The 16253-nt window shown below is 43.0% G+C and overlaps 1 protein-coding gene and 1 non-coding gene across 2 annotated transcripts; both read left to right on the forward strand.

Moving 5' to 3' along the window:
• Nucleotides 1–920: 920 nt before the first annotated feature.
• Nucleotides 921–12683, forward strand: tbx5a (T-box transcription factor 5a). Its single transcript, XM_061293978.1, has 8 exons — nt 921–1067; nt 1446–1540; nt 1741–1860; nt 2443–2590; nt 7683–7835; nt 9540–9631; nt 10674–10906; nt 10974–12683. The coding sequence occupies exons 1-8, from the start codon at nt 921–923 to the stop codon at nt 11567–11569; spliced, it is 1584 nt and encodes a 527-aa protein (XP_061149962.1). The 3' UTR covers nt 11570–12683.
• Nucleotides 12684–15090: 2407 nt separating this feature from the next.
• On the forward strand, nt 15091–15172 carry trnas-cga (transfer RNA serine (anticodon CGA)). Its single transcript has one exon. It is a non-coding gene; the product is annotated as a tRNA-Ser (tRNA).
• Nucleotides 15173–16253: the final 1081 nt, after the last annotated feature.

Consider the following 16253-nt stretch of genomic DNA (forward strand, 5'->3'; position numbering starts at 1 on the left):
TCTATCTATCTATCTATCTATCTATCTATGACTAACCCCCCCCCCCCCCCCACACACACACACACTCCTTTTTAAGCCCTCCCAACGCAAGGATACAACTTCCGCTTCGCACGCTTGCCCATTGATGCTCATTGGCTCGGTGGAGAGAGAGAGAGAGAGAGAGCGAGAGAGAGAAAGAGAGAGGTGGGAAGAAGAGGGGGTCTCGTAAGAGTGAAAAGAAAAGAAGGAGGTGGCCGACCTGCTCCCGGGGGACCCAAGCGCAAGGCAGCCAATGCTCGACGCATGTAAGCGCCGCGGCTCACTCGAGCGCCGCCAGCCCTAAAATGCACCGCCAGCATTTCAGCCACTTGCAGGCAACCGCCGGGTAGCTCCTCACAGCCGACGCCGAGACGCGAAGCCCTGTCGCCGGACACGCACGAACTCCGCCGCTCTGGAGCTCGTATTTCGCGATCAAAAGATGAATACTTGGAGATACCGAGCCTTGGGTGGATTATTTGGACTTTTTATTTTTTGATTGTTTGAGGAAGTAAAGACTATTCTCTGAAGCGTCGTCGTGCTTTTTCTTTTTCTTTTTTCCCTTGTCTTTTTGTTTGGGGGTAAGATCAACCTAATCCGTAGAGTCATCGTGTTTTGTGGAAACAATGCTCATTTCATTGTAATATAGTTATACTACAAATATCTCCCCAAAAAGTAAAATGAGATCATGTTGAGCTAAAAAAGGGGGGGCAAGATAGGGTCCTGTGGGCCTTCCCAGGTGTCACGTGTGGACCGTTATGTGCCGAACATCAACAACATACTTCGTTTGCTGTTTTTTTTTTGCGTACTTAATGTCTTTGTCAATCTAAAAATTCTAAATCAAAGCGTGCTCCTTGTTTTTATTTTATTTTTATTTTTTTTGTGGGGGCTTTTGTAGTCCAGAGATGGCCGACCCAGAAGAGACTTTCAGCCTGCAAGCCTCTCCGGGTGCTGGTTCGGATTCGAGGGAGGTTCCGAGCGAAGATAAAGCCGAGAAGCCCAACGGGACGTCCGGCAAGTCGCCGTCCTCGCAAACTACCTACATCCAACAGGTCAGCAGACTAAAATAGGCTACAATGTTATGCGCCAATGGTATTTGGAGCGTTATGTAAAACTAATTACAAATGTGTGCATTGAAATATATATACAGCTCTGGTAAAAATAGAGTTCCAAAAATTATGAGTATTTTGAGTGTTTTATTTGTCTGAAAATAAATGGGCTGTGAGGCAATATTTTGAATTTAAGAAGCCAGTAGTTCGTAGAATAAAACAAACATTTTATTATAATCAGACAACGGTTGCTAAGCAGAGTTAGAGAAACTGGAACTTGCTGAAACTAAACTTGTTTCAAACTAAAATTGCTATTAAATCAACTAAGTACAATAATTACACAAGTGCTCCCCCCACTGCCAAAAAATAATATTTTTTCAGGGTATGGAGGGTATAAAAGTTTACCTGCACGAGAGGGAACTGTGGGTGAAATTCCACGAGGTGGGCACCGAAATGATCATCACCAAAGCGGGCAGGTAAAAGATGACTCACGCACTCACGGGTCACTTTATTAGAAACCCCTGACCGTATTAATCGATTGTTGGTAACGTGCCAGTACGGCGCGTTGTTCGTGGCGCGGCAAAACTGCGCAACACGAGGGCGCAAAATCATTGACACTGCAAAAGTTTACATTCAGATCTTTGGGAACATTGATTATTTTTTCCCCCCTTGGCAGGCGAATGTTCCCGAGCTTTAAAGTGAAAGTCACCGGCCTGAACCCCAAAACTAAATATATCCTGTTGATGGATGTAGTGCCCGCAGATGATCATCGATACAAGTTTGCTGATAATAAATGGTATGTATGTATGTATGTATGTATGTATGTATGTATGTATGTATGTATGCAAAAAAATCATTTAAATTAAAATTGTCCACATTTTGTGAGTTTTTGGGTGCATCTCTGTTCGTGCAACAAAAAAAAAAAGGGATTTTTTTTCGACGACCCCTTAACTTTTAAAAAGCAGGATATATCAGTCGCATACTATGAGTTGGTTATTTATTCGGTGCATGGCTTACCTGACTCATAAACGTTCTGTCGTGTTGCGTGTCGTGTTGAGTCATTGCACAGCCTAAAAAGAGAGAGCGAGAGAATCGCATGTCAATAGTGTCTCCAAAACACGTTCAAAACCAATACGTTGGTTTTGTCTTCATTAAAATCGGGAATAATTGATCTAACGATCGTCTGGCCACACAAAACAACGTGTTTCATTTTTTGCAAAATCTCTCGTGACTTGCTTGTCATTTCGCTTGTGCGTCATGCGCAATTGCGCGCGTGCGGCTGCTTTTAAATATCCCAATCCGACTTGTTGTTCGATACATATTTTGGGTTTTAATAATGTAATGGTTGGAGTAACTGCGTACGCGACCCTGCATGCAGGTCGGTGACAGGCAAAGCCGAGCCCGCCATGCCCGGGAGGCTGTACGTGCACCCGGACTCTCCGGCTACGGGCGCCCACTGGATGCGGCAGCTGGTCTCGTTCCAGAAGCTCAAGCTGACCAACAACCACCTGGACCCGTTCGGACACGTAGGTGCCTAGGCCTGTCTCCTAAATCTCTATCCTGCGTTTTGTTGGTAAACTTCTTGTGCGTTTATTAGACTCAAGAGAGTTTTTCCACATCAGCCCACGTTTGCGCGTGATGGCCCGAAACCGTTTTAAAAAAGGATCCGTACATATTTTGAATTGGAAATAGAATGTATTTTGAAACTGTTATTTTTTCTTTATTTTAGGTTATTTGCTTTTTGCATTGCAAATTTCGGTCATGATTTCCCACTCAAGCACTCCACTTAATCTGTAGAAATTAAAATTAAAATAAACTTTCCTTTCCAGTGTGGATTTAGTTTGCACACTGATTGTGACCATGCTGATTTTAAAAGGACTCTCGATATAGAAGATGACTTGATTGTTTGTAATAGTTTCATGTTAAAGAAATTAGCAACCGAGGAAATTCTTGTGCATCAAATGCTGTTTCTTAAATGCAGTGCACGTGCATTAAAAAGAGGAAACTTCTTTTTTTTTAACTGAAATGGGCCTGTTGGCCATTTCCTTAAAAACTCATTATTTCACTTGAATGAGCCCGCCCCTAAACATCTGCGACACACACACACTCCATCAATGTGCCTCCATGCTAATAAGAGGCTTGTTGGCTGCAGTTTTCCATCAAACGCTGATGTTTAGTAGAGACTATTAGCTCACGCTCATTAAATTAATGAGAGCCCCATATAGGATATTAGTTGCTGTTTTCTATTTAGCCGCTGGTGGATTTGATCACCGGGATGAGCAAAAGCACAATTACGAGATTCTGTTAAATTTAACTTGGAATAACTCATTTCTTTGTTGAGAATGTGGGAAAGCAAATTTTCACATTAGCAAAATATTTTTGTTGAATTTCACAGTTGAAAATGGTATTGGAATTTGTTGCCTTGAAAATATGTTTTTAACTTGGTTTTAACAGTGTGGTAGAGTCTATTTAAATTTAATCTTTAAAACTCCAGTACAGTGTATTTTTTGAGTGCAGCTCAGTTGCATTTAACTATGAAGTACAGTACAAAATGTTAGCTTTTCATTTTTAGGAATTGTTTCCTAAAAAGTACAGTGTTTTTTGTTAGCATATGTGCAGTACATTTTTATAGAAACAATATCTATGGCCAGTTTTATTTTGTCTGTATTTAGCTGTAATCTTAATGTTTAAACTTTGTAAGATGTTACAGTGGCTAACAATGTTAAATATCGAGACTTTTTTGAAACAACAACAAAAAATGTTTTTCCTGCAGCTAGCTATTTGACAAGATGCAATCCTGCATTTGAGTACGCGCACGATAAGCCTTTTACAAACAAAACTTTGGCCTCATTTTATGCTGAACACTCAGGCCTACTATGCTACTGTATTTTAATATTGGTCATTCTAGTGGCACTTGGGCTCCTCAGCAATTTTGGAGGAAAAGTTTGAGCAGCACTATAATAGACATTCCGTACACAAGTGAGCTGCCACGCATCCAGGTCGCACCTAGTTAGGCCAGGAGGGCCCAGCTGGCCAAATGAAACCGGAGCTAGGATGGAATGTGAATGGTGTTGTAAATTTCTGGTTGGAGTGCTGTTTTCTTTTTTCTTGATTAGTTGCAGTGTACGGAGAACGCTCGTCTCTTTGGTGCCCCTGGGAATCATAAATGACAGGCCGCATGGTGGCGCGCCAGAAATATGGCTTGTGTTGGTGCAGCTGGACGGAATAAATTGGCGGGTAGCAATTAGGATGAGCCCGAGGCGGGAAGTGCAACACTTGTGCGGCACCGAGCGCAGGAGCTCAATTGAGGATTATTCGGAAAGCAGCGAGGAAACAACGAAGCTTAAACTCTTAAGCCAATGAGTCGCAGAAGTGCTGAAGTGCAAGCAGGAAGAATTGATCAGTTGGATGCAGGGGCCAAGGGAATGGGCAGGTATTTGTACGGAAATACTGATTATTATTATGTATAATGTAGAAAGCCAAGGTCTTCAAATTGGCTTTTCAAAATGAGTTATATTGACCCATTGTTTACCAAAAAAAATTGATATTTCAACAGGGGTGTGTAGATTTTTTTTATAACCACTGTCCACTGCATTTCTTAAAGAGGCGAAGTAAAAGTAAACAGAGATAATGTAGTTGCACAAGTGTGCACACCCTCCTACTCTCAGTGATGTGACTTCTTGAAGCACCTGCCCATGAGAGTCGGAATTCAAGTTCAGCTGTTCATCACCCAAAAAAGCATTGATTTAAATAGGGGGGGGTTCCGACTATTTATACCCAATCTACGTGTATATTTATCTGCATTCATCTCTTGTTGGATTTGGAGTCATGGTCTGTCTTTATATTTGAATGCCAGCACGTAAAGATAAATAGCAATGGCGGCATGGCCGAGCCTTTGTAACCCAGGGACTGGAAGCCGGGAGGAAGCCAGAAGGACCAAAAGTGATCCTTCACTATCATTGTGAGACATGAAAGAGGAGGGGTCGGGTTAGGAGTGGCGTGGGTTCGGGTTAGAACCCCACTGGGTGGTCCAGTGCAAACACCCCTATCTATCGCCACCTCTACAGTATGCGGGCTGGACATTGGGAAGCCGCAGCTAGCGGACGGTGTCATTTTCCGAGGTGAAATGTGCATTTTGGACATGACATTTTTAGCTTCTAGTGGGATGTTGATTTTGAAGTGAAGGGAGATTGTGCTGCTCCTTCTGATGTGTGCATAGAATACACATGCTGACACAGATATGCTGGATGACATTTCTGCACAATCGTAGGAAAAGGTTTGGCATATACAAGTAGGACAGCTACTTGTTAGTGGTAAGGCAAAAGTGTGCATTAGTTGACATGCTGGTGCCACTATTTATTGAATAAATGCTCAAATGGCTTGATGACCCACTTTGGTCCATGCCAACAACAGACGGATGGCTGACCAGGTCTCCTTTTGTTAATGCTGATATTCAATTTTATTTAAATGCAGCTATTCTATAATCTTAACATTAAACCAAAGTTTTGTCCATGTGTATATATTTTAAAATACTGCACAGTAAAAAGAATGTATGTCCGTATTTTGCTTTTTTTTTTTTCTGTGTTTGTGTGATCGACATATTGACATTTATGATAAACAAATCGTCAAACGTTTGTCAAACAGCAATCGCTCCAAAAGTCAAAGCATGGGGGAAGCCCTGGAGCTAATGAAGGACTTTTAGGGCATGCAGGCATCCATCTATCGTGAAATCCCGCCCGCTGTTTAGTGGCCGGGCTCACTCAGCACGTTCATGCAGCACGGCGCGGACGCAAAAAAATGTCCAGTCCGGTGTCTGGCCTTTGCCAAAAGCTACTGCGGCATGAAATGCGATCAAATTCAACTGGAAACTAATAATGGAGCACTATTGTATCCTTCTATGGCCTCCGAGGTTCACTCGGCCCCCAAAGAGAGCCTTGTGGAGGCATGCCGGAGGTCAGTGTGGCAGTGAAAGGCAGGTACAAAAACAACCCTCCAGATAACAGATAGGCCGGAATACCAAAGGTGGGAGGGGGAGGGGGAGAAAAGGAACAGCGAGGGCGGGGGGGGAGCTCATCTTTACTTTTGAATCTTAAGCTTTGCCAAGAAGAAATCCAACGTGGTGTTTCCTCAAAGGCCGTAGACTTTATGTGGCGCATTTTAACTAGTGAAACAGCAGAAAGTCAAGTTCAAGCCGATTGGACGGCGGCCATACGCGGGTGTCCTCTGCAAGTCGTCACTTAGCACGTTCGACTGTGTAAGAAAAGCGGCAACGTGATTGTGGGGATCGCTTTGGAGTTGCATGAGGAAAACTTTAGAGCAGCTTTGGCAGAAAGGCGGCCGATGGGAGGGTTCGAGTGAGTTCAAAAGCAACATGTGCCCCAATTTATTATGTTTTTTGTCAGCTAAAGCTTCATATCTGCATGTGCCGGTTGGCAAGAATGCGAGTGAACAACAAATCTGGATTTAATCCGGGGTGCATCTGAAGTATCAACACATTAAAATATTCAGACCACTTTTGTATGATGCTCTTATGTATATTGGAAAATATTTGCCTATTCGTATCACAGGTCACAAAACATTGACAAAACATTTGGATCTAATTCTGTTCTTATTTGAAGGTTTAATGCGGACGCGTAAAATATTAGAACCACTCCTACATTGTGACTCTCTGAAAAATGAAAAGTATTTGTTCATTCATGTCCATTTTCTAATGTGGACAGATTGTGCATTATGTGAGGCTGGCTACACAAATGTTACATGATTTCTTTTTATTGGCATCATGAAATGTAAATAATGGCATTATATGACGTCTTGAAGGGTTTTATGAGTGAGGGGTTAACAATTTCAACGAAGTATGTCATCTTTGTTGGTCAAAGATCTCCGCATTTAGGGGGAGGAGCTAAGTCTAAGTAGCAGCCTGTGTGTGGGGGGTTGAGAAAAAATATTGTAACCAAATTATTTTATTGTGGCATTAAAGGTGGAGCCAAATCATTTTTGTAAAAAATCTTAAAGCGACTGCAATTGTTAAAAATCACATGGGATGCATTTCATTTCAGTCTTCAATATTTTGTATGTGCATTTATGTATATTGATGATGGGCATTTTATTTTAATATTTGAATTACATTAGGTGTAACATAGGCCGATTTGCACAACATGCAAGTCGCAGCATATCTTTTTTCTTTGTATTATTAACTTTCCCCTAAATCTTACGAGTTTATTTTTTTAGCATTAGAATATGAGCATTACTAATGTGCATCTGAATATTCAGCAATGACAGTGATTTTTTTTTCAACAGTCTTGACAAATTATTTTTGCAGTTTGCATTTGTCTTGTGATGTAGTTATTTTTTTACCTGCAGATGAATTCACATTTTATTCCCAACTCATTGTCTGGCGCAGATCCACACTGGCTCAGCCTGGGTGGAGCTCTGCTCAAATTCCAATGTTATGATCTCACCTTGTAGTATGATTATTAAGTATTTATATATTTGCGTGTATACGTAGTAGCGTAGTAGTCAAAATAATGTGCGTGATGTTAAGTACGACAGAGGTGTCACGCAGCCCCCCCCCCCCCCCTTACATCCAAGCATGTCAAATTCAGTTTTTCTTTCCCCCAGATCATCCTGAACTCAATGCACAAGTACCAGCCCAGAATCCACATCGTCAAGGCTGACGAGAACAACGGTTTTGGGTCCAAGAACACGGCCTTCTGCACGCACGTCTTCCCCGAGACAGCCTTCATTGCCGTCACGTCCTACCAGAACCACAAGGTCACACTTTCCGCTCGCTAGTTCGCTTCGTGCAAATTTAGTTCTGTGGAGAAGTTTAACCGCAGCGATTTTTTGACTTAATACGGTTTTTACTTAATAAATAATTTAATCAGGTACTTCGGTGAATACCAATTAAAAATACCGATTCAGGCGGAATTAATTGAAGTTGTCGGTTTGTCTGTAATTACTATCGCAATTATTTACTTATTGTTTTGAATTACGACGGGAATTTCAAAATACCCACCAAAAGACAAAAAAAAAATGATGATAACGATTATTAATAGTAGTAGTACTGTAGTGTCCATAAATGCATATTTACTCTTATTTCGTTTGATTAACTAGTCATGACAAACGGAAACAATTTAGAAGATATTCTTTAGGCGACTTAAAAAAAGAAATTAAACTTACTGCTTTAAGGTGTATTTATTTAATATTTTAGTGACAGGTCACAACACATCGTCGCTAAAGTTAATTAGCGTTTTTATTATTACAGTTATAATAAACGGATATATTTTTTTCTCCTCCCAAGTTTATATTTTTAAGATGACTGTTTCGTTCTTGTTTTCTTTCCCAATAAAAATCGAAATGAGTATAGGTTATTTTGCTTGTTTATTTGAACGTTAAAAATGCGTGTAACAGAACACTTCTAATATTAATAATACTCTAAAAACATTTGCAGGCGGAAACAACCCAATGGGTCAAAAAAAAAGGACCGACCAAATTTCTCGATTGTTGTACAAAAAAACGTCATTTTTTCGTACTATTCTGTCTTCATTTTTGAATGAATAGTCGTTGCTATTTTAGATGAATAACCGCACATTTTAAATGAATGACTCTCGCGTGCGGTGATTTTTTTTCCACCATGTTAGTGTGCGTGCAGTCAACCAAGTCGCATGTTTGCCCTCCGCAAATATGTGCAAGAAAGACGAAAAAGACTAAATATGTATAAACAGCGTCTGTTTAAGATCATTTAAACACGTGGGCGTCGATATATTTGGTTTTGGGTGTGTGTGTGGGGGGGGGGGGGCGCAGAGAAGGCGAGGGTCGAGGGGGGCGTACAGCAGACCAGAGCAGAATTTGGGGCTCGTAATGCCTCTGCAGCCAATCAGCGGCTTCCTTACTTTTGGGAACAGGAAGCTACGTTCTGTAGAAAGCATTCATTATTTTCCAGCGTGCTATTGCTGGGGGCTTAGATCGTAACCCTCAGGGCTAATTATTGGAGCTTTCCAGACCTGCACCCAAAAAAAAAAAAAAGGCATGCATTCTCAAGTGCAGGTCCTTGAGCACAACTGTCTAATATTTGTCAAACAGGCCAACATCTGCCATAGCACTAATAGTCATAACTGTGTTAATAATGTGCTACAGGTCCCCATGTGTCCACTTCACCTGCTAATGAAAAGACTCCCTTTCTGTTTGCACATTTGGAAACGTTGATTATTATAATGAAATGTCATTTCAAGGATCTTTTGGGATGGTAAAAGTCGGAGAAATGATGAAAGATTACTTAGTGTTATTTTACTTATTTTATGTTATTTCGTTTATAATGAAATGTTATAAAAGTGCAAGGAATTTAAATTAAAAATAAAAATTAAAATGTTATATAGCGGAATAATATATGTGAAAAAATCTGATCAGATTTCATGTGCTGGGACTAATAAGCAGAAATCGCAGTGCTTGATCGGGCTATTTGCTTATTTTCTTTAGATAACGCAGCTTAAAATTGAGAACAACCCATTTGCAAAAGGTTTTCGAGGAAGTGATGACATGGAACTGCACCGGATGTCCAGAATGCAAAGGTGGGCTTCAGATTTGCACAAAAGCCACAACATTATCACTTAGTTTTTCCCATCCCTTTGTTTAGAGGGTGAAAGCGCACAGTAAATCACCAAAAAAGAAAAAAAAAGTCAAAAAGCATACAGTTGGGTCAAAAAGAAAATTTTTGTTCAAAGCGCTGCTTGAGTAATATTGGTTTAGCTTCATGCTAACAATACAAAATGCCACTGACAAGCCAATAAATAGCATCGTGTTGATTTGTCTCAACTCTAAGAAACAGACATTTGAACACTAACGGTGCAGGAACACATGTCGACAGACAATTTGAAAAGACTCCCAGGAGATAACCCAACCACAAAAATTGGTCAACAAATCCTTGCCTCGAAGCTTTGCCAGGTTTGTATTACGAAGCCATTTTCAATTGGCTGTGCCAGTGATGTGCCAGTGTGGCTTTCATTGATGAATGGCTTCCTCGCATGGAAAGTCAAATCAAAGCAATTAGGGCATCAAGCACAAGCCAATTGCGAGTATCAAGCAGGATCTAAACTTTGTTGACGTCACGCGCACCCGCAGCCCGCATCATATTCTTTAGATCATACGTCAGTATGCACAGCCTGTATGTATTACTCGGCTCACATGAGGGATGGAGTGCGTGCAAAACACATTTTCAAAGGACAAAATCTGGTTTTGTAACTTTACCCCCCCCCCCCCAACTTTGACTTGCCGTCCTTCCCATAAAAGTTAGTAGAAGCCACAAGAATAAAATCGCTCTAAATAAAAGTGTCCTCGCTCTGCAGAAAACAATGGCATGAATTCAGAAGATGGATTTCAATCTTTTTTCTTCAAGTGCAGTATTAACATTGAAAAGCAAGTAAATGTCTTCCAGCACCCTAAAAACACATATTATTCCGTATTCTTCATAAATAATGTCATGTAGATTTCTGTTTTCACCCATAAAAGGACAAAAAGTCAAACACTAAACTGTGATTTTGCGCATCTTGTAAAATATTGGCTGCTCATTCGTTGACCATTTCACGCTTGTCTTTTTGCGTGGTATCTACGCAGCACCAAGGATTACCCGGTGGTCCCTCGCAGCACGGTGCGCCAGCGAGTGAGCTCCAGCCAGAGTCCGTTCAGGGGGGAAGTCCAAGGCCTGGCCACCCCGAGCACTTTGAGCTCCCAGTACTCCCAGTGCGAGAACGGGGTGACCAGTACTTCGCAGGACTTGCTGCCCCAGTCGGGCTCCTATCCGGTCCCACACGAACACGGCCAGGACTACCACTGCATCAAGAGGAAAGGTAGGGCCACAGCGACTGAAATATTTATCTCCTTTATCTGAAGTATTTTTTTGGGGAATCCCAGCAGCGGCGGAGGACGACTGCCACTCGGGCGAGCACAGCTACAAGAAAGCCTACTTGGAAGGCTCCTCCAGCGAGGATGACCATTACTACCGGCCGGTAGGCTACGCGCAGAGCCTGGGCCTGGCAGCCGGGCCCTATCGAAGCGAGTCCAGCCAGCGGCAGGCCTGCATGTACGCCGGCCCCTCGCAGGGTGCCGAGTCCGTTCCCAGCTTGGAGGACATTAGCTGCAACACCTGGGCCGGCGTGTCGCCCTACGGGAGCTGCTCGGTGGCCACCATGCAGCCCGTGGAGCGACTGCCCTACCAGCACTTCTCGGCTCACTTTGCGTCCGGCTCTCTGGTGTCCAGACTCGGCGGGGTGGCGAGCCACTCCTCGCCTCAGCTGGCCGACGGTCACCACGCCGCCATGTACCAGAGCTCCGTGACGCACCCGACTCTGGGCCGCCAGTGCAGCCCCGGCGCTGGGATCCAGTCGCCGAGCGCTGGCCTGCAGGGGAACGAGTACCTCTACACCCACGGCATACAGCGCACGCTATCGCCTCACCAGTACCACGCCGTTCACAGTGTCAGTATCATGCCTGAGTGGAACGACAACAGCTAGGGGAGCTTTCCGAATTGCAGTTGGGCACTTATAAGCAGCATGAACATGAGATTAGTAGCGCTTGAACGCACACAAAAAAGACTCGAAAGAAACAAAAACTTTGGTGTGGATCTCCAGTGACTCTCTTGGGTTTTGGGCCTACATTTGTTTGTCTCCACTCATTCGTTTCCAATCTCTACAAGGAAGCCGGAGTCTATCACCGCTGAGACTGGTCGAGGGCGCACCATGGACTGATTGGTAGAATCCATTACAAGGGACATGTAGAAAAAAAACATCACTCTTATTTGTGGTCCAATCTTAAATCTGAGCAGGACCTAGTATAGTTCAGCCCAAATGCTCGCTTCTCCAACCCACTTCACTGCCATGTTTCCAGTTTTGCCAAAACTACAGCATCAGTTCTCAGTCTTTGCACACCAGTTGCCTTCACATTTGAACAATGTATCTAAAAATGAATCTCCGAATTTGCTTTACATGGTCTTTAAGAAATTAATGAGATGTTTGAGTATTCAAAACATAGGTCAAGAAAATGGTTACGTACTTGTTGTACTAAAATGTCCACCCAAATCTCGCCAAATTGCAAATTTCTTCTTACTACAACAACCCACGTAAAACAGGCTGATATTTGTTATTTGCAGGTATCCATTTTTCTTTATTCCTATAATTGTGTTGCTATCTTGAGACGATTACTGGCTTCCTCTGCAGGTTCAGAAAAACAAAAAACTCAAGTCTGGGCCACAAAAATGTCATAAAAACCTTGCAGTTTTATGTTAAACACGGTGAAAGCTTGCATTCGCTAACAATAGAATAAAAACAGGCTTAGCAGCGGGATAGCACAGGGAATGTAGTTTTACGGAACCTACTTGATATATATGTGAAAAGAACACAAAGCTCAAAATTATTGTCGCCACACCTTCCATGTGGACAAAGGATTATTTTTAATACTTGTAGCTGATAGAATGTTATTTGTCAATAGTATTTATTTGTCACTCATGTAAATCGCCCGTCCATGCATGTAGCTACGATAGATGGTTATGTTATTTTATAGTCCCTTTTTTTTTTTTTCGTATAGTGTTTTCTAATCATACTCCGATGGAAACCGGGAGATTACTATGCAGAGGTCAGTATGTATCTAAGTACACATTAGGATATCTTTGTAAATATCCATGTACATAACAGAAAACTTGCAATAAATTTAAAAGACTACATCCTTGCTTTTGTCTGTTTTTTCGGGATTAACGTCATATTGTCGTAGACTTCTTAAGTAAGAAAGACAACGGGACGAGATGAAAACAGCGTCCAGCTGTGTTGATAAAATGTCCGTCACATGCTTTGGTTAAAATATCCCAAGGCTCAATGGATATAGCAAAACAAAACGGCTAGCTTGCTCGCTAACGTCAGCGCTACGTCACACTAGCCATTTCAGTGTCAAACATAAAAGTCCATTAATTAGCAATCTGGTTAGCAAAATTTCCCTTCATTTTAATGTTTGAATCACAGCCATCGCTTCTTCTCCTCTGATTTACCTCACGTAGCATTATCCAAACGGACTTGTAAGGCTTCATTTACAGAAGTATTTGTTTACGCTCACTTACAGCAGCTCTTCAATAAGACGGAAATCTGACTTGAAAAATTGACCGTCCATCCGTCTCCCCGCCCCCATCCCGTGACCCTTGCAGCGTCTCCACCTCGCTCCTATTTGTCTTCCACTGTCTCCAGCCGTCGCTCGGACTCTTCATCTCTTTTACTCCTCATGATCCTGTTCTCAATCCCTCCGAGCACCCCTCCGCTCTGTCCCGCACCCCACGGGCCCAAACGCGCTGACCTAGGCTCCCGGCCTCCTTTGAAGTGAGCGACGTGACCCCGGCACTCCAGATGCCCCGACACCGCCAGTCTTATCCTCTCGGAGAACCGCCGGCACGGCCCACAGAGAGAGCCGGTCATTAACCCTGAACAACCTCCACCTCCCCTCCACTGCTTAAACACATGATGTATTACAACTCCCACCCCCGGCGAGCCCCCCCCTCCAACTCCACCCTCGACTCACCTAAACATGCATGTGTGGGCGAGGACCGATGATGCAATAAGCTCTTTAAACATTTAAAGAACGGGTCAGCTTTTCAAAGGGAGGAGCTGGAACCTTTGGCCAGGGCTTCAGTTATCATGGTCAGCGTTTGAAAGTCTGCTGATACGTCAGCAAGAAACAAATGGTTGGAGAATAAATGAGAGAGCCTGGAAGATGGATGAAACTCCGGTCCAGGTACGCTGCCGGTTTATTTGGATAATGAGTGTCTATCTTTACCTGGCGTGAAAGGACTAGATAGGATTGAGAAAATAAACCACCAAATGAACATGATGAAATGCTCTTGGGGACTACTCGAAATATGTTGAAACCTTAAAGGGCCAAAAGAAGGATGAAAGACCCCCCTTAGTAATGATTCTTTCAGTAGGCCAGACTTGAGACATTTTGGAGGGAGGGAAAAAAAATTCAATCATTTCAGAGAAATGATGAGTCATGGCCCGAGTCGGCCTCCAATGAGAGAAGCTAAACAAATCAAAGAGCGGGTGCCCCCGTATGACAAAGTAGAAGAGTGCAAGAACAAGAGCATTCCTCGGCCTAGAAAAACGAGGGAGGGGGATTACGTTATTAAGATGTACTGAAACGAGGATCACCGCAGATGGATGAGCTCCCGGCACAGAGAGCTTTTTTTCTCTTTCTTCCAGAGAATCAATTCCGTCTCATCCAAAACATCTGCTTCCATTGTTGCATCTTTGCTTAGCTCATCAACAGCCGTTTGAAAAGTCCACATGGGAGGCTTCGGAATCATTTTAAAGAGACGATCTTTCCTGGGTGAATACAAAGATTTGTAATGAAGATGTTTGAAAAGTCGGGCCTCAATCAACGAGGCATCAGGAAGAAAAAACGGCGGCAGATGTAATCAAGTTCTAAACACGTTTCTGGCCTATTTCCAGGACATGTGTTTGATTCCCGGATCGGGTCTTGCCGTCCGGCTGGCTATGGGTTCGATGTGAAATGGTCCCTCCATCAGATAACGCATTTTCTGGTTCCTGTAAAGATGTCCGCCGTATCAACAGAGACATGCGTCAAGCTAATGGGAAAGCTACATCTGTGCAGGGGCAGGCGCTCTTTGCCTCAGCAGCTGGCAGACGCAACCTCTGGGACGGGAGCGCTGAAATGGAAGCAAAGACCTTTCCATCTCCCACGTTCAGTCTTTCAGCACCACTCCTGGCTGGAATCCTGAGGGACGGGGGGCGTTAAGGAGGCGGTGGGGGTGGGGGCGTCCTCCGGGAGAATCAGACAGGGATGTTACAGTGATGACAGAGTGAGAAGCAAAGCACTACACTGTGTTACAAACTTGAGTATTTCTTTTTATCGGTAAATACACTTAAGTTTTTACGTTTCAAGTTTCTGCTCTTGTCTAATTGTTCAAGGTACCAGGATCATGGTAGATCAAAAAGTCTTAAGGGTAGTCCTGTACAGCAGCGGAATGAAAACAATCGCAGCTGCGATGGCCGAGAGGTTAAGGCGTTGGACTCGAAATCCAATGGGATCTTCCCGCGCAGGTTCGAACCCTGCTCGCAGCGTTGTCAATTATGCACACCAAATAAAACTGCAACCAATTGATTATTGCACTTGCTAGGGTTAAAAATACACACTATGGGTCTGTCATATGATATGAGGAGAGGTCTTGCCGGTATTCCCTGATGGTTGTTAAAGCGCTGAGGCATATTCTACAGGGATCAATGCCAGCTCTAAATTAATTTATGACAACCTAAACCATTTGGATCAGGTGAAATATTGTTCCACAGCAATCTGATCCAATTAAAAGATGTGCTTTATTGAATAAAACGTAGATGCAGTTTTTACTTTCAGTCAAAAAATAGACATCGGATTTGAATAAATGGTCAACACTGTGAAAATCCCATCCGTCTTCGTCGAGCAGCATTTGCAGCGTCGACCGTCAGCATTTCAATGTCAAAGTTGAAACACGGCCTCCATCTAAGGCATCATTAGAGCTGATAAGACACCCCGAGCAGGCTCCAAGCCTTTCTGGCCTAGTCTGTGGGAATTACAGGTACGAACCGAGCCAGGAGAAAACAACTCTTGCTCACATCCACCTGGGGTTGACGTTTGCTCCATATGGAACACATTTAGACTTAATGTCAGTCCTGTGAGATCTGAAGGACTGCACTGGTTTCTTTCACTTTAAACATCGCTACCCGCTTTGTCCATGGGAAGATCCCAACAGTGTCTTGACATAGTGCAAGTACTGTATAAGCAGCACATTTTTTTTATGTACAGGACTGCCGACCTGCCCAACTTGAAAGCTTTATGGAAGTTGACCAAGGGAAAATTTGCTCTGACTTGTGATAGACAGCATGATTTTTAGACCATGAGTTATTTCGTTGGTAGTTTCTTTTCATGCAGAGAAAGAAACTCAAGTATTGACCAATTGAAACGGACTACAAGACTGACAGCTGCGATGGCCAAGAGGTAAAAATAAAATTATGGGGATTCTTATTAGAACCGGACAGTATTTGGCTAACTCCTTCAAAAATCTAGTGCGTTAAAATAAATAATAGCTCAGATTAAATGAAGATGGACCACAGTCAACCATGCATATACCGAAGAAATGTAGCAAGATGAACCACGTCAAAGTCAAGT

Source organism: Syngnathus typhle, linkage group LG12, assembly GCF_033458585.1.
Source record: "Syngnathus typhle isolate RoL2023-S1 ecotype Sweden linkage group LG12, RoL_Styp_1.0, whole genome shotgun sequence".
In the NCBI taxonomy this organism is placed as follows: domain Eukaryota; kingdom Metazoa; phylum Chordata; class Actinopteri; order Syngnathiformes; family Syngnathidae; genus Syngnathus; species Syngnathus typhle.